Source organism: Equus caballus, chromosome 22, assembly GCF_041296265.1.
Source record: "Equus caballus isolate H_3958 breed thoroughbred chromosome 22, TB-T2T, whole genome shotgun sequence".
Lineage (NCBI taxonomy): Eukaryota > Metazoa > Chordata > Mammalia > Perissodactyla > Equidae > Equus > Equus caballus.
In genome coordinates, this window is record NC_091705.1 from 20,763,729 (window position 1) to 20,790,625 (window position 26,897).

The 26,897-nt window shown below is 50.3% G+C and overlaps 2 protein-coding genes across 3 annotated transcripts; one reads left to right on the forward strand and one right to left on the reverse strand.

The window, feature by feature from the left end:
• Positions 1-20,362, reverse strand: VPS16 (VPS16 core subunit of CORVET and HOPS complexes). Of its 2 annotated transcripts, none has more exons than XM_001496764.6 (24): positions 20,103-20,362; positions 6,790-6,878; positions 6,168-6,265; positions 5,949-6,077; positions 5,724-5,868; positions 5,484-5,599; positions 5,257-5,379; positions 5,071-5,126; positions 4,627-4,716; positions 4,439-4,533; positions 4,209-4,285; positions 3,600-3,731; positions 3,375-3,502; positions 3,204-3,239; positions 2,902-3,010; positions 2,614-2,748; positions 2,411-2,519; positions 2,222-2,319; positions 2,029-2,136; positions 1,630-1,707; positions 1,369-1,538; positions 1,191-1,287; positions 391-494; positions 1-275 (listed from the first exon to the last, which is right to left on the reverse strand). In XM_001496764.6, the coding sequence occupies exons 1-24, from the start codon at positions 20,153-20,155 to the stop codon at positions 131-133; spliced, it is 2,520 nt and encodes an 839-aa protein (XP_001496814.2). In that variant the 5' UTR covers positions 20,156-20,362; the 3' UTR covers positions 1-130. The 2 variants fall into 2 exon arrangements, with proteins under 2 accessions (XP_001496814.2, XP_070103687.1); XM_070247586.1 differs by having other exon boundaries at positions 3,204-3,242; positions 20,103-20,261.
• Positions 20,232-25,379, forward strand: PCED1A (PC-esterase domain containing 1A). Its single transcript, XM_023626222.2, has 8 exons — positions 20,232-20,716; positions 21,014-21,155; positions 21,678-21,757; positions 21,866-22,104; positions 22,206-22,356; positions 22,474-22,720; positions 24,401-24,676; positions 24,994-25,379. Exons 2-8 carry the CDS (start codon positions 21,032-21,034, stop codon positions 25,239-25,241), a joined length of 1,365 nt encoding a protein of 454 aa, XP_023481990.1. The 5' UTR covers positions 20,232-20,716; positions 21,014-21,031; the 3' UTR covers positions 25,242-25,379.
• Positions 25,380-26,897: the final 1,518 nt, after the last annotated feature.

Sequence of the window (26,897 nt, forward strand, 5' to 3'; positions counted from 1 at the left end):
TAAAATGTTCCAACTTTATTTACAACCAGACCCCACCCTAGCTCCTCGGCTTTGCTCTGAGGGAGGAGCTGGAAGAGCAGAGACACTTTTGCCAAGCCCAGGGCTCAGGGAGATGTGCAGGGTGGGCCCCTCACTTCTTCTGGGCTTGTGCCCTGGCCCGCTGAATCTTGTCGGCTGTGGCCCCATCTGTGGCTCCGGTGCAGTGGGACAGGACAAGGCTCAGCTCTGCCTCATTCCGGTGCTCAATGGCCACGTCTGCAGCCTGAGCCACATCCCTGCGGTTCGAGCAGGAGGGGAGACGATGTTGGGCTGCCTAAGGGCTCAAATCCTGCCCCTCATCAGCTCAGTGGCTCAGCCACCCAGCACCCACAGGGCTCTCAGCTGACGCACCCAACAAGAAGCAAGGCTTTGACTTTCTGTTCAGGACCCACGCGGGAGGTGTACTTCTTGGCCTCATATTTGTTGTGTTGCTTCATGCAGATCTCCACAAAGGGCTTACGAAAGGGGGGGGGGGGGAGAAGATAAGGCAGAGCCCTCTTGTCCTCTCACTCACAAGCAAAAGCCCAATGGACACATCGTCCCTATATATTTTATGTACCTGTTAGTATGTATAATCCTGCCCCACCCCACCCTGACACACACATACAACAGTTGTGATCTCAACTTTCTCAGGGCAGAAACGACTATATCAAGGATCTGTTAGAGCCTTGAGACCAATTATTTCCATGTGTCCACTCCACCATCCACTGCCACCCCCTCACAACAGGTGCTTCCTGCCCTTTCAGGGCCTGCGTTTTCTCTCATTGCCCTTATCCCACTTACCCACACACCTCTGAACTGCCTGCCACAGAAAGCAAACCTCCTCAATAACCTCCACTGCCTCGCAGATGTGCCCTCCTTGTCCCCCCTTCTTACCCCCACTCAACTACATTTCCTCAGGCGCATGGCCCTGAGGCCCTCCTTGGGGAGATCAGCTCATGCTCCTTCCTCCCAACATTTTCAGGCAGATTCGGGCCCATTATCTCATGTACCTGGCCCACGAACATGCATACCCGGGAGGCAACCACTAACTACATGGGATAGCTGAACAGGAGTAAGAACGGGCCACCTTGTCTATTCTGGGCCTGGGCCTCTCCCCAGGACTACTCTCCTGAGGGTGGGATAGGGTGGAGGGAAGGCCCCTGCCTCACCAGGTAGCCGATGGGTGATTTCTTGCTCTTAGAAAACTTCTCTAGCTCCTCCCAGTCTTCCAGATCTGCCAGGGCAGTCAGCTTCAGCCACCAGAGCCTGTGAGAAAGCTGGGCTTGGAGGTGTTGCAGGAGGGGCAGGTGGTCCCAGGACCTCCATGCAGTCCAGGCCCTCACCCACCTCTTGTCAGGGATGCGGAAGTCACGTGCCAGCTGCTCTGCACGTTTGTTGTGGCCACCAAGGATGAGGGTGGTGACCGTGTCATGTAGAGACAGGTCTAGGAACCGGCCCCCTAGTTCATCTTCGAGGCGTCGCTGCAGCCGTAGGAGCCTCATTTGATCCTCTGTGGCCTGGGGACAGAGATGAGGCAGCATGGGGATGAGAGGGACAAGGAGGGAAGACAGAGAGGAGAGGAGGTTCTCAGAAAAGGGTAGGCCAAACCTTGGCTGCAAACTCATTCTTGGCTTTGTAGAAGGCGTCAGCAGCTGTCTGCAGGGCTGCGACTCGCCCCTCAATACGCTACAAGGGCAAGAAGGAAGCCTGAGCTCACAGCACAAAGGACCTCAGCCCTCCCCACCCAGGCTACAGTTTTCTCCCCAATCTCTGTGCCCAGGGTCACCAGGACCAGCCTTACCCATTGGGTACATGGCTCTGGTGTCCCTAGTGGGAAGACTAGCTCCTCTGCGACAAACCCCCATCCTGGCCTCACATCTTCCCAGACTCTCCCTCAATAGTGAGGACTAGATGGGGTGTGCACCAAATGTGAGGCCTAGTCTCCTGGAGAAAGAACCAGACCAGCAGCCCAGGCCCTGGGCCCCACCCGCTCTATAGACATCAGACCTCCTCTGCAGCGTAGCTGGCTCGGATGTGGAAGCTGCCCAGCTCCTGGTGGTTGTCATCCTGATTGTAAAGGTCCTTCAGCGTCTCTAGCTCCTGATACTTACAGAACTGGGGCCACAGACAGGTAGTCGGTGAGCCAGGCCAAGTCAGGGGCTCAGGAGGCTCCGCCCCCACCTCTGCCCACCGCACACACCTGCCGGTACAAACTCAGGGCCATGGGCTGGTTCCGAAGAGTCATGAAAAAATCTCCTCGGTTCAGCTCATTCTTCAGGTGCAGCAACACAGTGAACACTGTGGGATGATGAGGTGGGACAGGGACTTCAGCTCAGCCCCTCACTCAGCCCAGGGGCCCCAGACTTGCCCTCACCCAAACCTTGCTCACCCAGGTCAGTATCCCCACTCTCAATGGCCTTGCTCAGTGCCAGTTTGCTCCTCTTCATCTTTAGGAGAAGGGGTACCTGCTCCCCAGAGCGTGGCTCATACTCCAGCAGCTGTGGCGTGGGAAGGAAGGCACAGAGAGAAGGAGCTGGCCTGGGGGCCTCTAATAGCCACATCAGAGCGTCTGGGGAGGGCTGGCACCCACACCTTGATGGCCAGCTCTGTGCGGCCGCAGCCATAGGCTCGCGCAGCAATGTCAGAGTAAGAGACACCAGGCGTGTCCCCCAGCTTCTGGTTAATGGCCCGAGCAACATCCTCGTCAGACACGTCCTTCTGTTGCACCTGCAGAGAGAGAGGGGTGTCACACACCTGGATCTCACCCCTCAGGGGCCCTCAATCAGGACCCACCTCTTCAGCTCTGTACTTTATATTTCCTACACCTCACCAGGGCCTGGAATCCCCTAAATGCCCTTGCACTCCATCCTACATCTTCACCTTGTAGCAGGCCCAGTGGGCCAGAATCCTGCTGACACCCTGCACTTCAGGAAGGCGCAGGTACTCGCATATCTGGATGGCTAGCGGGTAAAGCCTCCGCAATACAAGCCTGCAGGCAAGGAGGATAAAGGGTACAGGGGTGAGGCGAGCAGAACGAGAGAGCAGAGTGGCCTCAGACTGTAACTTAGACCACCTAGGTCCCAGAGAAATGGGTCAGGGGCAGTGACCACAATAGCCCACCAGCAGCTGTAATGCCCGCCCACCCACAGGCCTCCTCCCAGCACCCCTTGGGCTTGCTGTACCTGTCCAGCAGCACCTGGATGGTGAGCTGCTTGTATCTGCATTTTACTCGGTTAAGGATCCAGCTGGGGAATAACCCTATTTGCCAAAGACCTTCAGGTGGCATCTCCAGCCCCTTCCCCGTCCCCTGCCACCCCTGGCTGTAAACACCCTTCCAGCACGCTTGGGGATACTGGCTATAGGTGAGGGGGATCCCAATGTGGTAGTCCCGAACGGCATTGAGGACACGCAGGTCCTGACACATGCGCACGAAGCTGTCGGGTGGAAATCTGTCGAGGAAACACTTTCCGAAGGAGGCCGCCTGAGAAGAGCCAGAGGGCAAGAGAAGAGAGTTTCCCCCACTGCCAGTCCACCCATGCCCAGTGTCCCCTCCCTCCAGCCCTGCCATCCAGGCCAACCCTGAGCAGACTCTTCTGCATGTCTGGCCGGTGTTCATGTCCTGCGGCCTCGATGCACTGCTGCACGGCCTGGGTCAGCTGCCCCAGCTCCTGGATCTCCCGCAGGTACTCATCTGCCTTTTGGCTCTCTTTCTGGGGTGTGGGGGGAGTTCCAAAGACAGGGCGTCACGACAGAGAACACCCCCACATCTGGCCCCCAGCCCTTCTGGGCTACGGTTCAAATGGGCTGGTTTGGAGGGGCTGCAGAGGCTTGCACCCAAACCTCTTCAGCCCACTCAGGCCACCCCAGGTGCCCACACTCCCCCTTTATCAGCCCACAGTTGCCTGTGAGGGGCCCTGAGACCTCTCGATAGTAGCCCTGACTTGTGCCTGGGCTGGGGATAGTGGGGACTCCCCCTCCCCATCACTACATGGAGGACACCATGTCCCTTCAGTCCAACTGAGCCAGCCCTCCCCAGCCCAGCCTAGTGTCCTGCCTGGATCCCTCTCTTGACAGGTGGCACCTCACTGTGCCCACCCATGCCCAGGCAGGGGCAGGGGGCTGGGCCAATCAGGGGAAGGAGAAGGAGGAGAGCATCCTGGGGCCCAAGAAGCAGCCCAGGGCTTTACCTCATACTCCTTCTGGGCTTCCAACAGCAGTGCTCCAGGGGCCATTGAAGCAATTTTGAAGATCTCCTCACTGGCCACTGTGGGAGGGAGTTAGTGAGTAGGGGATGGGGGCAGGGAACCCCCAGCCCTGCCTCAGTGCCCTGATCCTGCTCTGGAGCACTGGCCCAGGGCAGCTGTGGTGCTGAGGAGCCTGTGCCCTGGGTCACGTGGTGCCCTTGTGAGGACCTCACCTGGAACCTCATGCAGGAACTCATGGGTGCTGCGGGAGAAGATGCGGACCCCATCCAGCTCAGGCACCAGGTAGGAGTCTTCATCTAGCACAAACCTGATCTTGGTCAAGGTTCCCAAAAGCAGCAGAGATGGGGCAGGGCAGGTGACCCCCTCCGCCCTCCCCCTCCTGGCAGCCCTCAAAGGATACTGGATGCTCTCAGGTGCATCGCCCACCACCATTAGCCGCCTCTCCCAGGCCACCACAACGGCTCTCTCCTTGCTGCGAGGACGGCTGCACCTGTCGGCAGCACCACACACACACATATGTCTGGGACACTCACAGGATACCGGGCCCACAGCCATGTCTCCCACATCACTGCTTAGATTGCTTTGCCTCAGGACAGCCCTGCACATGCTTGCTGCCACTTATCCCATTCCTCTGACTGACTTGTCTGCTTCCCTCACCCTGTGCTCTCAGCTCTTGGGGCATCTGGGGCCCACAGTGGGGTAGGGGTTTCCCTCAAGTGTGCACTGGTAGAGAAGATAAGATGCAAGCTCTACTTGGCTTAGCCAGCAGACAGGATGAATCTAGGTGTCCCAAGAAACAAGACTATGTCTACCGCCACTCCAAGCATAACACCCCCATCCTCACCAGACCATCTGCTTCGGCGGGGCCCGGATGTTGCAGTTGAACTCACACAGCTTCTCCTGAAAGGGTGCAGGGAATGTCATGGCCCTGTCTTAGCAATCACCAGTCTGGTTGAAAAGCCCTTCCCCTACCCTCAAAAGATCTTCCCTGGACAAGGACTGGTGCCGCCATATTGTCCTGGGATCACACCTTGAGTGATGTTGTCCCCATCCAGATGTAGCCCGTGTCTGTGAAGAGCGCCAGGTGTCGGTAGGTGAAGGAGACAGCCATCTGCAAGAAGCTGCTCACTCCTGGGGCCAGGCCAGGGGGCGTCTAGGGCAGGGCCACAGAGGACACCAGAGACACTGACTTCTCAGAGCCTCCCTATTGCCTCCTCCAGCCCCCTCACCCATTTCACTCCCACTCAGGGCTCTCACCACTGAGGAGCAGGCTGCATGGTCCAGGAGGTAAAGATCGGGCCCCACAGCCAGAAGAATGTGTGCCACTCGGTCCTGGCACAGTGTGGTCCAGCATGAGGGTGCACTCTGCAGACCTGTGGTCAGGAAAGAGGACAACCTCAGGATGACCAGAGCCCAGAGCTTCTGCTTCTGTTGGTCCCATGGTCTGGAGGCACATCTGTGGGCAGTGAATGCTGTCTCAGGGGTGTCAGGACTCACCTGGCACCTCTGGCATCCTACGGAGTTTGAGGTCACCCACATTGGCACTGAGGGTGAAGCGGTGGGCCCCTGTGAGAATGGCCACCCCGGAACCAAACTCAGTATGGAAGATCCGGGCATCTAGAACCCGGTTCTGGAGCACCTCCTGGGGAGAAGGGCCATGAGTTGAGCGAACCAGGGGGTCACAGACTCTATCCCCCTTCCCCAGGCCCCTGTGGCCCCTACATTGCCCATGCTGAAGTGTCTCCGGAAGTCACCATGAAGCCCGTAAACCAGTACTACACCGTCTTCCTGCACGCAGAGCAGCTCCTCCTCAGCTGACCAGCCCAGGGACACCACAGGCCCACTCTTCCACTGCAGAGGAGAAGGAGGTTCCTGAAGCTGTCCTTGGAACACAGAAACCCTGCCCAGCCCCCAGCCCCAGGGCAGGTCTGGGCTGCTCACCAGCAGACTGGCCAGAGGCATACCGGAAGCAGAGTAGATCTCAAGAACCGGCCGTACACTGGCAGCCTTCTCCTTCCGCCAGGGGTTCCTCAGCAGTGCTGCAGTTTGAGAAGAGACCTTCTGATCTAGCTCCACCAGGTCCACCCCATGTGAAGCAGGCCTTATGAACTAGCTCCTCAGGCCCACCTCATATGAAGCAAGCCTCATGAGAACCAGAATTAAAAACATCTCAGGGGGCTGGCCCCGTGGCAGAGTGGTTAAGTTCATGCGCTCCACTTCGGTGGCCCAGGGTTTTGCCGGTTTGGATCCTGGGCGCAGACATGCACCACTCATCAAGCCATGCTGAGGCGGCGTCCCACACAGTAGAACTAGAAGGACCCACAACTAGAATATACAACTATGTACTGGGGGGCTTTGGGGAGAAGAAGAAAAGAGAAAAAAAAAAAAAGATTGGCAACAGATGTTAGCTCAGGGCCGATCTTTAAAAAAAAAAAGCATTTCAGTAGGGTGGAGAGGGTGGCATACGCCAGCAAGAACAACCCAACAGCAAGGTCCCCAGGAATCAAGGACCCTGAGTTCATCCCATGGTCCCAGAGCATGAGGTGGTAAAGGGATAACATACCAATGGGGCCCCCATAGGGCGCAGCGGCCACCAGGCAGTCCCTGAGTTCCTCCTTCAGGTCCCAGTCCATGCTGTACAGCTCATATTTCCTGCCCATACAGAGTAAACAGACATTAGCCTCCTCGTGGACCTGTATTTGGATGGAGCGAGCCCCAGAGGACCCCCTAAAGCCTCTACAGGGCAGTCAAGGAGGCCTCCCCCCAGAGGCGGGGAGGAGGGCGTTGACTAGAAACAGCTAGGCCGACAGATCACATGCAACCTTAGGGATAGCAGGTGAGGGAGCAGAGGGTGTTGGCAGGGAAGGATGTGGTTCTTGGGGCAAGTGTCCAAGGACGGCAGGAGCTCCTGGGACAGGCAGGCTGTGTAGCCAATATCCAGGGCACAAACTGAGGTAGGACTAGGGTGGGGTGGCTGGCTTGGGCCTGCATTAGGAGGACATAAGACCCTCTGAGAGGGTCTTTCAGGGTAGGCAGCCTTTCTTCTAGTTCTAGTACTTAACACCAAATCAGGTTGTGGGCTGTATACCCAAGGGTCTAGCTCAACACTTGTTGATAATGAACTTAGTTCTAGAGGTACTGAGTTAGCAGGGCCTGAAAGAAACCAAGAGCAGCTCTTCAGTGTGTCCAGAGCTGGGGAGAGAGTCTTGGGTTGGAGATGTCAAACTGTGAATGCTTGGCTCACAGGAAGTAACTGAAACCACAAGCCGGCATGAGATGACTGCAATCTGAGATGTGCATGGATCACCGAGGATGGAGCAGGAGGCTGAGGCATGCCATCATTTGATGGTGGGAGGTGGGGAAAAGGGGACAGAGAAGGAGTGATCACTATTCCAGGACACCAAGAGAAGACAGTGTTGAAGAAGGAGAGTGTTTTGGCTAATATCATTTCAAGAGCCTTCTCATTAAAGATCAGAAAGATGACTACCGCTACCTTCTATTTGACATTCTTCTTGGGGTTCTAGCCAAAATAATTTCAGAAAAAAATAAAGAGAGGCTTCTATTTTGGAGAAAGAGTGAGATTGCTACTATTTACAAATAATCAGATTGTCTACTTAGAAAATCCAAAGCAGTCTATGGAACAATGAATAAAAGAGCTTAGTAGTGTGATGAACCAAAATCAATATATCTGCCATCCCAACTAATTTTCTATAACATAGAAAGAACCAGTTAGAAATATAACTTTAAAAAGATCCTAATCATGATAGCAATAAAACTATAAAATCCCCAAGAATGGACCTAATAAAAATTTTTACAAAATCAAATCAAAGTTTACTCAATGATACAGAAGACATGGAGAAATATTCCAAAATGACCTATAAATGCACAAGAACGCCAATAAAAATCACCCTCAATGTTTTGGTGGGGAGGGAAGCACAAACTGATTCTCCATTTCATGTGGGGAAAAGAAAAAAGACCATCTGAAAGAGAAAATACTGGAAAATATTTAAGAACATTTTGAAAATATGAGAACACATATATATCAGATATCAAATACACTTAAAACTAAAATTAATTAAAACTTGTTTTGGCACAGGAAGATGCAAACATGGATCAGTGGAGAACAGAATCCAGAAAAGACCTGGGAATTGAGCTTGTAACAAAGATGGCATTTCAAATTGGTGCAAATTGATACTTGAAATGAGACAATGGGCCATATGGGAAGAATCACAAGAAACAATATTTCATTACTTAATCTCTACAACAAAATATTTTCCAGATGGAATTCAAGATCTGAATGTTAAAAAATATGAAGCCACATCAGAAAAAATCTTGGCTATTTTAACGATCTCAAAGTAGAGACAATTTCTATGTATGATATAAAACCCAGAAGTCACAAAGAAAAAGAGCAACAAACGGGTCTAAATAAAAATTAAGAATTTCTGGTTACTTCTACATAAAAGGGGGTAAAAACAATACATATTTATACTTGCTTCTATTTGAAAAGAGAAACTCTGGAGAGACTTATAAGAATCTAATAACAGTGCTTACTTGTAGGTGAAGGGTGCAGTCAGTTAAAGAGGGACAGGAGTGGGAATGAGACCTTGAGTTTTTAAACCATATTAATGGTTATTTATTAAAACAATTGAAAATTTAAAGATTAACTAATTCATGTATTAAATACTTGTTTGCATAATACAAATACATAATATGTGATATAATATAAATCTAATATATAATATGTATTAGATAATTAACTAATTAATGTATTAAAAAATTTTATGCATTAAAAAAAATTCACCAAAAACAAACTAGGAAGACAAACTATGAAAAGGGAAAAAAATGCTTGTGACTCATGTGAAAAAGGGATATTTTCCTTAAAAACTCAAAAGGCTCTAAATAGTTTTAAAAAATAAAATAAATGGTCAAGGGCTATAGCATACTACTTTATGTGAAAAAAAAAATTTTTTTTGAGGAAGATTAGCCCTGAGCTAACTGCTGCCAATCTTCCTCTTTTTTCTGAGGAAGACTGGCCCTGAGCTAACACATGCGCCCATCTTCCTCCACTTTATATGTGGGATGCCTGCCACAGCATGGCTTGCCAAGCGGTGCCACGTAACTGCTGTGCCACTGGGCTGGCCCTATGTGAAAATATTTAAAAACTAAACATAAAAATCTTGAAAAAAATAAACTATTTAAAAGTCTTTCTGAGGAAGACACAAAACCCAGAAATTATCAAGGAAAAGACTGATAGGTTTTACTGTATAAAAATTTAAAATCTATACACTAAAAATTAACACACAAAATAAAAGCCAAGTGATCATTGGAGAAAATCTTTGTAACATTTGTAACAAAGGGTTACCAGGGAGAACATGTAAAGAGCTCCTTTACAAATCAACAGAAACAACACAAAAGGAAAACAGTCAAAGGATATGAATAGACATACCTAACGACTAGGTAAATATGAAATAAGAATTATTTTTTATGTTTTGGCCTTCTGAATGGCAAAAATTAAGAGGCTAATAACATCCAATATTGGTGAAGATGTGGAAAAACAAACACTTTCATACATTAGTGGGAGTATAAATTGGTCCGGCTGTTACGGAAGACAATGAACTGCTATCTATCCACCTTTTAAAGGTGTACACCCTCTGACTTAGCCACTTCCTTCCAAGAGTGTAACTTATAAAACTGCTTGCACAAGTGCACAAAGGTGTGAATTCACTGCACCCCTATTTAAAATAGTTCAAAAAGATCCTGAAAAAAATCTCCTTAAATGTCCACCAAAATGGGAGGGGTTAAATAAACTATGGTAGGCCCATTCTGGGGAATATTATGTGGCCATTAATAAGGTGACTCTATGTATATTGACATGAAATGATCTCAAGATATATTGTTAAGCTAAAAAAGCTGCAGCTCAATATGAACCATATGAACCCATTTCTGTAATAGGAAAACTGAGCACATTTTTGACAAGCATATTTATAGATAATCACGTGTGTAAATACACAGAAAAACACCCGGAGACACTAAGCTGCACCAAGTCAGAGACTGTGGTTACCTTTGAAGAGGGTGGTCAATCAGGGAGAGCTGTAGGGGGACTGCCAACTTTTAGGCTGTATACTTTTGTATTATTTGAGTTTTTATAACCCCATACGCATTTCTTTTGATATTTTGCTCCTCAAATCATTGGATGAAAATCTGATAGGAAAACAGTCACACGGACCTAGCCAGTTGTCAATTCATTGCTGCTCAGCTCCAAATTCAGCATTCCTTTAAGCATTTCTCCTTCACAGTGAGAGTGATGTTAAGCTTTCTCAGTAGAGGGCACTGGAGGGATGCTGCATGAGGAAGGGGCTCTCCTGCTGCTTCCAGCCGGGCACAGCCAGCTAGCAGCCAGGCTGTGAGGACATCTGGTGGTGCAGCAGGCAGCAACCTCCAAGGCTCTCCCAGACTGGCATCACCTTCCCACGGCTCCCTGGACAGACACCACATTCTTGGCCTCTTGCCCATGCCAGGTCCCACTTCCTCTGCATGCCAAGATGCCTCCCCACTGGCTACCCTACCTGCGCCCTTGAGTGTTTCCACTGACCCCACTCTACATACCCATGTCACTGATTGTGGCTCACCTTATAGACACCGTGGGCTCCAGGGTGCCTGCCTGAACCAGCTCCCCCACTAACCCTGCACCCCCACACCCCTCGTCACCAGTTGCAGCTCACCTTTGCCCCTCTACGCTCTGAATCCCAGGGGGTTGCTTCTTGCTTGTCCAGCAACAGTGTACCAGCTGGCAAACCAGTGAACTTCTCTGCCATCCAGTGGGCTGCAACTGTATTTTCTCCAATAAGGTCTGAACCCCAGTCTGGGGAAGGGTCCCCCTTCCTAGTTTCTAGTTCTTGGGTATTCTCCCTCAGCCATAGGCTACCATATAAAATTTTCTTATATCTTATAGTTACTCTTTTATCACAGTTTAATAATTCTTTTTTTTTTTAGGAAGATTAGCCCTGAACTAACTACCGCCAATCCTCCCCTTTTTGCTGAGGAAGACTGGCCCTGAGCTAACATCCATGCCCATCTTCCTCTACTTTATATGTGGGACGCCTACCATAGCATGGCTTGTCAAGTGGTGCCATGTCTGCACCCAGGATCTGAACTGGTGAACCCTGGGCCACCGAAGCAGAACGTGTGCACTTAACCGCTGTGCCAGCAGGCCAGCCCCAATTAATAATTCTTTATATTTATTAAACTTTACTAGTTTAAGTCTCCTGACTGGACCTAGACTGACATAGACTTGGTGCAGGGAGTGGTCCCAGGAGATAGACCCCCTAAAGATGAGCTCTGGGGATTGGTTTGGTCGTGTGCTTGGGCTTGAGAGCAGTATTGAGCTCCCTGCCAATGGGAAACGGATGCTAGTAACCAAGTGAATGCAGTGGCATCACAATTAACCAAGTCTGCAGTTTACTGTGGTGAAATGCCAAGTCGAACATGTGCATCGAGAGTGACTTTGGTGCATGATGATTATAAGGGCTGTGGTGTAGATGGATTATTCTGAGTGCACTTGAAAATTTGCAAAGAGAAAATGACAAGCTTGGGTCCATTAACTTTCAGTGCAAGTCATGGTCTAAGAAGCAGAAAGCTTCTATAACAGCCCTAAAAGAATCTCTTATTTCTTGTAGCCACACAGCTGCTACTGCTGAAAATCAAATGCAAAAGTGAACTGTGCGGGCTGTTAAATTATGACAGTTGAATTCACTAATGCACCATTTCTCATGTGAAAGTTAGGGTACTGTTCAAGAAAGAATGGGATCCTGAAACAGAAGGGGGATATCTGGTTAGACCCAGATGAAACTGACAATCTTGAACCCCCAAGTCATTCTCAGCCTTCCTTACCAGTGGAAGTAGCTTGCCCTCCTGTGTCCACCTACAGGTGGTGGGTGTCCGAGATTAGCCTTCCTCTGCTTGCAAACCCTGTGATGACCTCACTTAGGGTAGATGTCTTGAATGCCTCCCTCCCCAGGGCTGACCTGGCTAACACTACAGCTGAGTGGCTAATCTGCCAACAGCAGAGACCAATACATGGTCCCAAATGGCACCATTCCCAGAAGACCAGTCTGCAAGTTGATTATATTGGACCTCTTTCATCATGGAGGGGGCAAAGATTTGTTCTCACTGGAATACACACATATTCTGGATGTGGATTTGTCTTTCCTGTCTGTAATGCCTTTGCCAGCACCCACTATCTGTGGACTTCTGCCTTATTTACCTTTGTGGCATTCTGCAAAGCAGTGCATCTAATCAAGGACCTCATTTCACAGCAAAGGAAGTACAGCAGTGGGTTCAGGTCCATAGAATCAACTGGTCTTACCATATACTCCATCACCCAGAAGTGGCTGGCCTAAATTTACTGACAACTCAGTTATAGTGCCAACTGGGAGACAGTATCCTAGAAGGATGGGGTTCTATCTTATAAGACGTAGCTTATGCTCGGCATCAGAGACCATCATATGGTATTGTCTCCTCCATAGTCAGAATACATGGGACCACGAATCAAAGGGTGGGAGTGGGAGTGGCTCCTCACTATTACATCTAATGACTCTCTTACAAAAATGTTGCTTCCAGTTACAGTAACTTTGAGATCTATTGGTTTGGAGAGCTTAGTCTTCAAGGGGAGAATGTTTCCACCAGGGGACACAACAATGGGTTCACTGAATTGGAAAATAAGAGCGCCACCTTGCCATTTTAGGCTCCTTACGCCACTGAACCAAGAGGCATAAGAAAATGGGGTTAATTTACTGGCTGAAGAGAACATCCTGATTACCAAAGGGAAATCGAGTTGCTGCTACACAATGGAGGCAAGGAGGACTACGTCTGAAACCCAGGGGATCCTCTGAGGCACCTGCTAGTACTTCCATGTCCAACAGTAAAGGTTAATGAAAAACTACAGCAACCGAAAAAAGCTGTAAGACTCAGGAATGAAGGCTTGAGTCACTCCACTATGTAAGGAACCCAGAGCAGTGCAGGTTCTGGCTAAGGGCAAGGAGATATGAGATGGGCAGGTGAAGAAGGAAACCACAGGTATCAACTATGATCTCGTGACCAGTTACAGAAATGAAGGTTGGAGACACTTTGCGTATTTCCTCTATGCTTGTTATATGCATGTGTTTATAAGTATATATTAGTCATCATCTTCTCTCTCCTTCTCATCTTTATTTTATACACAAATTACCAGACATTAACTTTACAATTTAATTTTTAGGTAACATGGGGCCAGCCCGGTGGCGCAGTGGTTAAGTTCGCACGTTCAGCTTCTTGGCAGCCCAGGGTTCGCTGGTTCGGATCCCGGTGTGGACATGGCACTGCTTGGTGTGCCATGCTGTGGTAGGCGTCCCACATATAAAGTAGAGGAAGATGGGCACGGATGTTAGCTCAGGGTCAGACTTCCTCAGCAAAAAAAAAAGAGGAGGACTGGCAGTAGTTAGCTCAGGGCTAACCTTCCTCAAAAAGAAAATAAATTTAAAAAAATAATAATAATAATTTTTAGGTAACAGAATACTCAATGGGACTGTGGCTCAGTTTGAAGAGAAATTAATACAGTGGTGGATACAATGACTGTTAAGACTGTGTCTTCTCATTTTGGGAGAGTAATTTACTTGTAAGAAGGATAGGGCTATCTTGTTAAGCAGAAATATAGACTTATTTTGCTGTTGCAAGGGAGTTCAAAAGCGTGTCGCCGGGGCCGGCCCTGTGGCCAAGTGGTTGAGTTCACGCGCTCTGCTTCGGCAGCCCAGGGTTTCGCCGGTTCAGATTCTGGGCACGGACACAGCACTGTTCATCAGGCCATGCTGAGGCGGCGTCCCACATGCCACAGGTAGAAGGACTCACAACTAAAAATATACAACTACGTACCGGGGGCTTTGGCGTGAAAAAGGAAAAATTAAGTCTTTTTTTTTTTTTTTTGGAGGAAGATCAGCCCTGAGCTAACATCTGCCAATCCTCCTCTTTTTGCTGAGGAATGCTGGCCCTGAGCTAACATCCATGCCGATCTTCCTCTACTTTACATGTGGGACGCCTGCCACAGCATGGCTTGACAAGCAGTGCCATGTCTGCACCCGGGATGGGAACGGGCCAACCCTGGGCTGCCGAAGCGGAATGTGTGCACTTAACCGCTGCACCACTTGGACCGGCCCCAGGAAAAGTAAAGTCTTTAAAAAAAAAAAAAAGTGTGTAGCCAAGTAGCCAAAGAGTGCCAGTATCAATTTTTGCCTCCCAGCTCCAAATTCACCCTTCGATACATGCTACACAGTGAGCCGGATGTTAAGCTTTTTTGGTAGAAGGCGCTGCAGGGACACTGCAGGAGGAAGGGGCTCTCTAGCTGTTTCCAGCAACTGCAAAGTCAGTCAGCAGTGTGGGTATGAGGACACCTGGTGGTGGTCTGCCTCAACCAACTGCCTAGCACACACAATCCCCTGGTGACTTCACAGCCTTGGCCTCAGACTGGTGTCCATCTTCCCACAGCTCTCTCCACACAGACACTGCATGCACCAAGTCTCCTGTCCACACTGGTGCTCCCACTCCCTGTGCAAGCCCACGAACCTGACCACCAGCTGTGGCTCACCTGTGCCCCATTTATGCCCTAGAGGGCTGCTTCCTTCTTGCCCAGTGACTGTGGACCAGCTCTGGCCCAGGCAAACCAGCAAACTTCTCTGTCATCCAGTGGGCTGCAACTACATCTTCTCCAGCTTGGGGAGAGTACCCCCCTTCCAAGGTTGTCCTCTCTTGGGTACTCTCCTCAGCCCCTGAGGAGGACAGTTTTATTTTATCTTATAGTTACTTTATCATGGTTTAATAGTTCTTTATATTAAACTTCCCCTGTTTAATCACTGTATAGTTTCTGTTTCCTGCTTAGACTCATACTGATGTAACCAGTGCAGCACTCCACAGACTACTTTCTTCTCACAAATGGGTAAAAAATATGACTTTACAATGGAGGATGTGGCCACCAGCATCTGAACCCACTGGTCCACCTCAACTTCCCTCACAGCAGACAGCCTGATACACTGATGCCTCCAGATATGAGGCAGCACAAACAGCATCATCTACAAACCGTTTCCACCAAAAATACTCAACCTGAATCTAATCCAGCCTTTAGGTCTAAAACAGTTTCAGGAAACACAGGCTTCGATACAGAAAAAAGTTTAAAGGCACCACAAGAAAGCAAAGGGACAAATCTAGAAGTGACTTGGTCTCTTGAACAAGCCAATGTCATGAAAACAAAGGGTAGGGGTGGGGTGGGGATAATAATGTTCACGTTTACAAGAGGCTTAATCAAGAGAGGTAAGCAAACAAGTAATTCTTATTTGGATCTTGATTTGAACAAACCAGATATAAAAAAGACAATTTGAAGACAACTGCGCAAGTCTGAATAAGGGGGGCTGTCATTTTAATGTTAATTTTGTTAGGTGTGAAATAGAGTATTTTTAGAGGAAACTGTGGGGTTTTTTTTAAGGTAATGCACATTGAAGTTATGTCTGTAGTCTACTTTAAAATACAACAGAAAAAGTATTTGATTGAAAAGATAGGTCTGGAGTTTGTTTTTAAACAGTCCCCAAAAAGTGTGTGTGTATTGGGAAGATGGGGAAGAGATGAAATGAGAACGGCAAACTGTTGATATTTGTTGAAGCTGGGTGATGAATACACGGATGTTCACTAAATTACTAAGATTTTTTAACTTCTAAAAGAGTTGAAGCAAATATCACAACACAGTAACATCAAGCCTAAATAATGGCTATGAGGGTGCTCATTCTACTCTTTTACTTTGTTGTACACTTGAAAATTTTCAAAGTAAAAGGTTAAATACAATTTCCAAGAAAAAAGGGGGGTTTACTCTATCCAATGCTCCAGGGAGTCAAGCTCAGATGAGGCCTGAGCTGTGTCCACTGCAGTAATGAGATATCACTGAGAACAGGGCAGGCAGACCAGAGTAGTGCTCAGTGGGAAGAGAGAAAATGGAAGTATAGACAGCAGTTTTCAGACACTTGCAGGGGGCAGAGAAAGACGGGACAAGGAGAAGGGACCTATTTATTTTTTGAATAGAGAAGTTTATTTATTTATTTACTTTTTGAGGAAGATTAGCCCTGAGCTAACATCCACTGCCAATCCTCCTCTTTTTGCTGAGGAAGACTGGCCCTGAGCTAACATCCATGCCCATCTTCCTCTACTTTATATGTGGGACGCCTACCACAGCATAGCTTGCCACGTGGTGCCATGTCCGCACCCAGGATCCGGAACCAGCGAAACCCTGGCTGCCGGAGCAGAATGTGTGAACTTAACCGCTGCGCCACCGGGCTAGCCCCTCAACCTCTCTTCTAAGAAGATTTTCAGGAATATATAATGTATCTTCAGTCTCCCTTCTTTCACCATAAGGGACGTTTCTAAAGTACCTGAAACAATGTGTTCAAAACCCAGCTCACCTCTTCTCCACCAAACTCACTCTTCCTTTCTCATTATCTTAAGCCAAAAACCAAGTCATCCTCCATTCCCTGCTCTTCTTCCTCCCTACCAAATGCAACCCATCACAATCTCCTTCAATTTTACCTCCTAAATCTCTCTCAGACCGGTCTCTTCCTCTCCATGCCCACCATTACCCGCTCAGTACTCACCACCATCAACTTCTCCCTAGTCTGGTCCACCAGCCTCCAAACCAGTCTTCCTTGCTTCCATTCTTGCTTGCCCCTTCTGACTTGTCCCCCCATGGCCTCCAGAAGGAATTTAAAAGACACACACATCTACAAATCCAATTACATCAATCCTGTCATTAAGGCTTCCCATTGTTCTTCAAATAAAGGTGGTCTTCAAGGCCCTGCAGGGTGTGGCCCCCAAGGCCTAGAAGAAAGGCATCAACCTGACCTCCTGTCCTGCCCCTGCTGCCTGTGGCACTGCAGCCACACTGGCTCTGTTTCAGTCACTGAGAGTATCCCAGTCTTTCCTGCCTCAGGACCTTTGTTTATGCTCTTCCCCATCCCACTCCCTGCATCTAAGTTTACTCATCGCCTGGATGGGGTATTACTATCTCCTTCAGAAAGTCTTCTTTACCTCCAAACTCCCAGTCCGTTAAATGCTCTCTTAGGACCCTACACCCCTCCTTTATAATGATTATGATTAAACAAATCCTGAGTCATTAGTGGTTATCAACTGTCTCCCCTGCTGGCTATAAGCTCTATAATGGCAGACGGGGTCCACATCTTTTTATTGGTCAATACACACTCAGCTTGGCAAAGGGTTGGGCAAAATTAATTAATGGGATTAGCCCAAGCTGGGTTTTTAGGATAAAAATGGCTAAAATTCTGGAGCACCATAAGAACTAGTCATGATTTCCTCTCCTTGCCTTCCCAAATTCAGTGAGTTTTCCAGAACGTTACTTCCAAGGCAAACAATCCTATTCTATAGATAGGGGTTCAAAATGTAACGTCTGCGACCTGCTTATCATTCATTCACTTACTGGAACATGTATTATGTCCTGATAGAAGGCTATACACAAATACAAATAAAACTAAGTATCTGCACTCAAAACATTTCCACTCTGGTGGAGAAGCTGGAACACACTATTATATTTCCCCATTTAAAAAAAAAATCTTATGCTTTAGCAGCACACATTGTAGAAAAGGACTGGGTTCAAGTCCTGGCTTCACCACTTTCTAGCTGTGTAACCTGGTCACCTAATCTCTCTGTGCCCAGTTTCCTCATCAGTAAGATGGGACTAACGATGTCTACCTCATGGGGTTGTAAGACTTAAGTTAAAATACATAAAGTATTTAGCACAGTGTCTAGTGCATAGAAAGGCTCAACTCTGTTAGCAAAAATAACATATCCTCCACAGCAAGGCTTAGAGCTCTCCTCCTTTCTGGCAGTACAGCACGATAAGGGTATGCTAGCCACACAAGTCATGTCTATGGCATGTGCTCAACACTTACATTCATTTAAAATTTTACCAGTGTTATCAACAAAACTAAGACTTCATATGATAAGCAGGAGCCCTGTGGTAATGAGGTCACCATCTTTAGTACTCTCTGATTTAGCAAGCCTGTGCAGGCAACATGTATTTTAAAAAGTAATACGAGTTAATATTTTAAAAAGTGTATGCTATGCATGTAAACAAAATTACATGGCTACTTTAGTCAACAGCCATCCCTTCTCCACAAAAAGAGTTGAAATCACTGTTATTCTCTACTGCCTTTACTGATTTTTAACTACATTTTTGCAATTTTTCCACATTGTATATGCATGTTTATAAGAGAGAAGAATTATAAATAAACACCAAGTGCAATAGATCTCTAAGAGCTACCACAAGGCATTCGTCCACCTTAGGAGTGTTTTTTTTTTGAGGAAGATTAGCTCTAAGCTAACATCTGCCACCAACCCTCCTCTTTTTTGCTGAGGAGGATTGGCAAGATTGGCCTTGCAGTAATATTTGTGCCCATCTTCCTCTACTTTATATGTGGGACACCTGCCACATGATGGCTTGATGAGCAGTGTGTAGGTCCACGCCAGGGATCCGAACCAGCAAACCCCGGGCTGCCAAAGCAGAGAGCATGAACTCAACCGCTGCGCCACTGGGCGGCCCCCACCTTGGGAGTATTAAGGGCTGACATTTTCTGTATCAAAAATTACATCGAAAAGTTCTAATATGTGAGTAAGAATGGTATACAGTTTCTCTAACACAAATGGGAGTCTTTTATTGAAATCAGACCCGAACGTGATGTCTTTGTGATCTTCAGTTGCAATCAATAAAGTATTTTTAAAAAGCTTTACTGGGCAACTACCACATAGCAGGCACTGTTCTAAATAGGTATTGGCGATAAAGAGATACAAGAAACATAGTCTCAGCACTCAAAGAAATCTATACAAATATTGCCTTCCTGTGCCATACATAGCAGACCCCAGCACCGGGACCTGTGAGTCCCAAATGCAAGTCAGCTGACTCTCCTGGGGTTGGACCAGGGAAGGTTTCAGAAAGAACCCTTGAACTAAGTCCTGAAGGATGAGCAGGAATCTCCAGTGAGATAAAGAGAGAAGTGGCAGTGCCCAGAGAGGGAATTGCATGCAGACTGGTGCAAACACAAGGAGCTATAATACATCATGGTGTGTTGGGGCCTGTAATTCTGTGCAACTGGAGCACAAGATTTGGGCAGGAGAGGGGCAGGTGAAATTGGAGAGACATAGAAACTGATTTATAGTTGTTTATAGATGTTCCACGAGAAGGAGTTTGTACTTTATCCTATAAAGAACGGAAGCCATTGAAAAATCCTAATCAGGGTAATGATGTGATCGGTTTACACTTGAGAAAGATTAGTGATGTAGCAGGCGACCGCTCCCATGAGAGGGCTGCGCCTAGCTGGCAGTCCTCCCTCGCGCTGACCCTGGGTTCACTGACGACTCCCCCCTTCTCCCAGCCGTGGTCAGCACTGTTACCCGGCCCGCCGCGGGATCCCGCCGCCCTCGGAGTGCCCCTGTGTTCTGACTTTAGCAGCGCTTCCCGGCAGGAGACTGGGCACTCGCTGTCACCCGTGGGCGCCTCCCTCAACGTGACCCGAGCATCCTTCCGGGGACTGAAAGACCTGGGCTTCAGCGTTGGGCTCCGCTCCTACTTGTGTGACTACAGTGTTGCCTCAGTTTCCTTCTGTGGAGGAGGGGAAGGCCCGGCTTCCTCCCCACAGGCGGCTGTGCGTTAAGTGGTAGACGCCGGGGCAGAGCCGGCGAGGGGCGGACCCCAAGCCAGCGGGGACAGGGGCGCGCGCCGCCGGCTCCACCCGGAGACCGGAGGCGGCAGGTGAGGCGGGTAAGCTGGGCCGTGGGCGGGCGGGCGGGCGGGTTGCTCACCGGTAAAAGGCGGAGTCCCCGAGGGGATTCCAGTTCGCCGTGTAGCAGTCCATGGCTGGTGCGGGCGGCGGCTGGGCAACGCTGAGGGGACACCCGCCTAGCGGGCTCCAGGCCGGAACTTCCGCTTCCGCCCGTCCGGGTCACGTGGCGAGGCCGCCGCCGCGGCCATCACCACTGTGGGCAGCTGAGTTCAGCCGCCGCCGCGCCCCCGCCCACACCCGGGCCGCGTGCCCGCCCGGGTGGGCCCGGCCCTGGCTGCTGGCCCCCGCGGCGGCCACCCCCGCCAACTTCCTCTTCCCCTCGGGCGTTGGGCGTCGCCCAGGGCGGGACATGGGTGACCGGAAGTGGGAACTGTGAGCGTCTCTGCCCGGGGCGCCCAGGCCCGAGGCGCCGTCGGGGCCGCCGCGACGCACGCATGGAGAGGGCTGGGCGCCGGGCTGCGCACCCACGGCTAACTGGGACGCACGGGCTCTGCGGGGCGTGGGCTGTGCAGAACGGAGCGGCCTCCCAGGGCGCGGGAACATGAGACTAGGCCCGGAGCCCGCCGCGGGCGAGGCGCGTGGGGCGCAGGCTTGCCCTGGCCGCGGGTGAACAACGCAGAGCCCCGGGAATCGGTAATTGGCGCGAGCGGGTGCGCGCATGCGCGGGAGGGCGGCGGGCACGTGGCGGGGCCGCGCGGGAAGCGCCTCCATGCCCTGGAGGCCTGCGGGCGGGGCGACCCCTGCCACTGGTGCCAAGTGTGACTGAGGCCGGCGCCAACTTGGGCCCCAGTGTGCCGGGGCCACCTTGTTCCTGTAGCCCTCAGCAGCCCGGGAGGACCCGGCGCAAGTCTGATTTATCCTGGGGCGGTCCCTCGGGCGGACCTGCCCTGAGTCCCCGCCCTCGCGCAGCTTAGTAGCCTCTCCCTGCAGCCCGTCGTTGCTTGCGGCATGGTCTTCTGTTTGGAAAACGAAGAGCCCCGCCGCCCGCTGCGAAGCACCATGGTCCACTTCCAGGCTTCGGAAGTCCAGCAGCTGCTACACAACAAGTTCGTGGTCATCTTGGGAGACTCAAGTGAGTGCCCCTCTAGGATCACACTTCCTAGTCCTGCGTTTGCAGCCTGTTGTCTACATCTAGACCCTTTGTCTCCATGTCAGACCTCCTCTCTGATCCCTAGTCTGTTCCAGTCCAGTAGGTTTTATTTTTGTTTTTCCCCACGCACCTGCCACAGGTGTCCTGACAGATGTAGCCTGTCAAGCTCTTTACCCCATCCTTGCTCAGCATTTTTCTCCCTGACTGTCCCCCATAATTTCCCTCATGGGAGCGCTGGTCTGTCCCCCTGGATGATTTGGCAGACTTACCTCTGCCACGTGATCTTGGGTCACCTTCTAATAAGTTAGAGGGTGGTGCACAGCTAGAGGGAATGGAGGCAGTGCCAGGACTTCTTAACCTCATCTTTTCTGCTGCCTCGAAGTCCACACTCCACAGAGGTGGTGTTGGGCAACCCCTGCCCTGGGAAGATGGGAGACCTGGGCTTGGGAGGAGCTGGGGTGGGGTGAGGCCTGCCTCAGCCTCAGGATCTCTGTCTCCTTGCAGTCCAGCGGGCTGTGTACAAGGACCTGGTGCTCTTGCTCCAGAAAGACTCACTTCTCACAGCCGCCCAGCTGAAGGCCAAGGTGAGGGAAGCTTGGCAGCCCTGACAGTGGTGGGAGGGCGCAGACCCTGGCCTGGCGGGGTCCTCCTCCCTGGCATGGGTCTGACCAGCTGGGGTGGGGGGTGGGCAGGGGGAGCTGAGCTTTGAACAGGACCAGCTGGTGGCTGGGGGTCAGCTGGGTGAGCTGCACAACGGGACACAGTATCGGGAAGTCCGCCAGTTCTGCTCGGGTTCTGGCCACCACCTTGTGCGCTTCTACTTCCTCACCCGCGTTTACTCCGAGTACCTCGAGGACGTGCTGGAAGAACTGACATGTGGGCCTGCCCCGGACCTGGTGATCATCAACTCCTGTCTCTGGGATCTCTCCAGGTTGGGGGCTGGGGTAGAGGGAAACACTGGTTGGGGGTGGAGCTACGGCTCAGAGGCCATCTACCCCTGTGCTCTCACCCACCCTGTGTGCTGCCCAACAGGTATGGCCGCTGCTCAATGGAGAGCTACCGAGAGAACCTGGAGCGGGTGTTTGTGCGCATGGACCAAGTGTTGCCAGACTCCTGCCTGCTGGTGTGGAACATGGCAATGCCCCTGGGGGAGCGCGTCACTGGGGGTTTCCTTCTGCCAGAGGCAAGTGACCGGGGCCTCTCAGGATCGGGGAGGAGGCAGCTGACTGGTAGATACAGGACTCTCCCTCCCGACCCTGCTTCATTCTGCGGCTCTTAGATACTGCACTTTCTCACTCAGCTCCAGTCCCTGGCGGGCTCTCTGCGGCGGGATGTGGTTGAAGGGAACTTCTATAGTGCTACGCTGGCTGGGGACCACTTCTATGATGTCCTGGACCTCCATTTTCATTTCCGGCATGCAGTACAGCACCGTCACAGGGACGGTATCCACTGGGACCAGCACGCCCACCGCCACCTCTCACAGTTGCTTCTGACTCATGTGGCCGATGCCTGGGGTGTGGAGCTGCCCAAGCGTGACTATCCCCCTGGTGAGCCCTACCACACAGGGGGAGGATAGTGATACAGAGGGGGCCCTCCGAGCACAGGGCTCAGAAAGAGAACAGAACAAGTACTCAGGGGGAGTAGAGGCCCCTTAAAGGACTGTTGTGGCCCCTGAGTGCTCCTTCCTCATCCCCTGGGGAAGGTGAGATCACAGGAGCAGTATTCCAGTCCAAGTTTGGGTTCTTTATGGTCTAGCCATGTAGTCAATTCTGTGTACATGAGTGAGCTTAGACAAGTGTTGAGCACGTGAGGCAGCATGTCAAAAGCTGTTCACTTCTACCCTATAGGCGAACAGGGAAGAAATGAGGGTGCTTTTAGCTAGGCACGGATGTGGGGAGTAGAAAGACAGAAATGGAGGAAGGACGATCCAGGCAGTGTGGCAGAAGCAAAGAAGCCCCTTGGCTGTGCTCTCAGTTCCTGCCTCCTCACAAAGTGGGTGTTGTGGCTGATTGTTTCCATGTCTACTTCCCCACTGGGTCATGTTCTCAAAGGGCAAAGTTCCCACCTCACTTGTTGAGAGCTTACCCCTTTTTGACCCCAGTGTCTAGCACAACTGCTGTGTACATAACACCTACGGGATAGTGTTTGTTGCATCAGAGACACAAGTCACGTTACAAGGCTGTTTGTAGCAGCACTAGAGGGTGTGGGGACACAGAAAGGCCAGGGATGTCCTAGAAGTGGACTTCTGGGACTCGGTAGCCAGGAGTTGGAGCTTCATGGAGGTGAATTAGGACTTTGATTATATAATGGTCCAATTTCCTTGTTTTTTAGATGAGAGAACTGATCCCCAGCAAAGGAAGGGATGCTCTAAAGGTTGTTAAGGCTAGTTCATGGTGGCTCAGGTCTTCTGAATCCAGTTTGGAGCTACAGGAGTAGGGACATCAAAACAAAGCGTTGGGTGGGAGGATGAGTTGGTGACTTTGGTGGAAATGTGGACTAGATTTGGAGTGAGTAGTGCCTACAGAGAGATGGAAGCTGAGGGTGTGAGTGTGAACCATGCAGGAGAGAGCAGAACAATGGGCACGTTTTTGAATTGAAGGAAAGAGGGGCTGATGGAGGAAACAAAAGGAGATGAGGGTAGATGCACCTTCAGGGAGGACAGAGGCTGTTGGCCGTGTTAGGAAGAAAGGAGTTTGTTAAATTTGCCAAAAATTGGTTACATTTTAGTAGGAAAGGTGTTGAAGAAGTGGGATGGGGTTAAAAGAGGCACTGAGCAGTTCATGGGGGAAGGGAAACTAGGCAAAATACTCTGGAAGTTTGGAAGGAGCAGAGGACTACTGGGAGAAGGGAGCAACAGGATTTTTATGTTTTTAAGAGAAGACTTACTAAGTTTACTTATCTGTCTGTGAGGAGAAGCTGGGAGAAGACACAGCGTAAGACAGAGGATCTGGGCGTACAAAGGGAGAAGGCTCTGGAGGGGAGCATGAGGTCAGAACAAAGGCAGATCCATGACTTGAGAAAGGCAAGAAAGAAGGAACACACCCTGGGCGAGACCTGAAATGGAGAGAATGAGGAAAACCGGCTAGAAAGCAGGGAAATGAGAGGGTGCTTCCGCCTCGTGGTCCTGTTCTCCTAGAGGAGCTAGTAGAGGTTTAGAAGTGTGGACAGCCAGAGTTCAGGGTGGCCTGGCTCCCCAGGCCTACCTAAGACAACCATCCCATTCCTAGACCCATGGATTGAGGACTGGCCAGAGCCGGATCATCTGTTCCAGGGGAGCCAGGGGCAGCCCCCAGACTTCGGGGAGCAGCTGGCCTTGCCCCCACCCCCGCCCTCTCCTTTGCCCCCTCCCATGCCTTTTCCCTACCCTCTTCCTCAGCCCTCCCCGCCTCCTCTGTTCCCACCCCTGCCCCAGGATGCCACTTTTTTCCCAGGCCAACCCTTTCCACCCCCTCAGTTCTTCAATTATAATCCAACGGAAGACTTCTCGATGCCACCCCACTTAGGTAGGTGCCTCCTCAGCCTGCCCTTACACCCCCCCAGCCTAACCTTCTGTGCCCAGGTGGGCTGAGAGGAGTTGGGTAGCCCTTGTGCCCCTCCAGTGTTGGGTTCAGTCACAGCTGAGTCTGGAGCAGCATCTATAGACTCGTTAATCAACTCATTGATTGTCATAATTTCCTGGTTCGGAGGTAGGGGAAGTGGTATTGCCATTTTGCAGACGGGGAAGTGCAGAGAAACACGTTGGAGGACCAGAGCTGCCTGAAGGGAGAGTTGGCCCACCCTGGCCAGAAGTCCACTCTGATAATGACTGGTTCTTTTGTAGGATGCGGCCCTGGAGTGAACTTTGTGCCTGGCCCCCTGCCACCTCCAGGCCCAGGCGCTATCCCCCATGGTCATCACTGGGGCCCAGTGGTCCACCGGGGGATGCCACGCTGTGTTCCCAACAGCCCCTACCATGTGCCGAGGATGGGGGGGCCCTGCAGGCAGCGGCTCAGACACTCAGACAGACTGATCCACACATACAAACTGGACAGACGGCTTCCTGCCCATTCGGGGACATGGCCTGGGTAAACTGGATCTTGGGCTGGGGCTGGATGTACCAATGGCCCTGCAGGGCCTGCTTGCCACCCCAGGTACTGGGCCAGGATGTCTGCTGTGCCTGGCATTGTTCTTGTCCATTGCTGTCACCAATAAAGGCATGGAAGAACAGAGTGGCATTTTCCTGTGTGAGGGAGTGGGTCTCCCAAACCATAATCTTAAGATTTGGGAGAGGCTGCCTCTCGGCTCTCTCCAACCTTGGACATTTCCCCTCACATTGTTTAGCAGTCATTGAATATGTCCTTCCTGCTGTCTCTCACTCATTTCCACCCTCACCAGAACACTCATGTTGATTAACAAAGATTCTGGAGGGGCCTGTTGTCAGCAGCTCTTTAGGTTTGGGAAACATCAAGGGCTGAGTAGAAGTTGTCAACATTTTATATGAAATTTTGAATTTGGCTAGTTCTCACCTATACTACACATTCATGTGTACATTCAACATTCATCTACTCCTGGAGACAGAAAGACACATACCTTATCTTGCATAATTCTTGGCACATGGTAGACACTCAATAAGTGGTTGGAACTAAACAAGAAGCTCCCAAACCCAAGTGGGAGACCAATTAGAAACCCATTATTTGATGGATATAATGTGCAATGGGAGCAAAGTGAACACAGATTGACTTCTTTTGGGGGAGGGGGGCAATAGAGGAGGACCTGAGGGAGAATTCCAAGGTGGGGGGTAGGAGGATGTGCTGAACTCCATAAGGAAGTTAAAGAAGAGAGTACAGGGTCTCAGCTTTAACAAGTGGTCTTGGCCGTAGGTTCCTAACTCCACTAAGTGTCAAAGGTGGAGTATGGGGTGGCATGGGGTGGGGGATGGAGCATGGCAGTGGGCTGATAAATGATGTGAGGTGGGAAAATAAGGTACACAAAGACCCATTAGCTAATCTTCAAGTAAAATTGGGTGGAAGAGAGGGATGCAGAGTTCTTGCATTGATTTTCCGTGCTTATTGAGATTTTACCTTGGCAAAGGATATAACATCTCGCACAGAAGGAGATGGAAATAGAACAGAAAAGTGTTGCTCCTCAGTAGCTATCTATTAAATGCAAATCAAAAGAAGCTGTTAACACACGCTGGGGCTGGGGCAACTGGTGCAGACAATGGGAGTTAATAAACCCTTTAGAGAGCAACCTCAACAGGGCAGTTGAGAGTCAGATGAGAAAGTGCAAAGGCACCAGCACTGCCTCAGAAAAGCTTGGTTTTCCTTGGTATAGACAAAAAATGTGGAAGGGAACATATGAAAATGAAAAAAAGCCCCTTGTTAGGGAGATAAGATTTTAGATCTTTTTTTTTTTTTTTTTTTTTTGCAAACATTAATTTCCTGGGCCAGCCCCAGTGGCCTAGTGGTTAAGTTCGATGTGCTTTGCTTCAGCAGTGGGTTTGGTTCCTGGGTGCAGACCTACACCACTGTCTGTTAGCGACCATGCTGTGCCAGCAGCTCACGTAAAAGGAAAAAAGAAGAAGACTGGCAACAGATGTTGGCTCAGGGTGAATCTCCCTCAGCAAAAAAAAAAAAATTTGTTAACAAAAATGCATCCTTCGAGCAGCCCTCTTAGCAGAATCTAATTTGCCCAATCCCTTGTTAGTCCTTTGTGCCTTTCCCCAAAACCCGTTTCTCTGGTCAC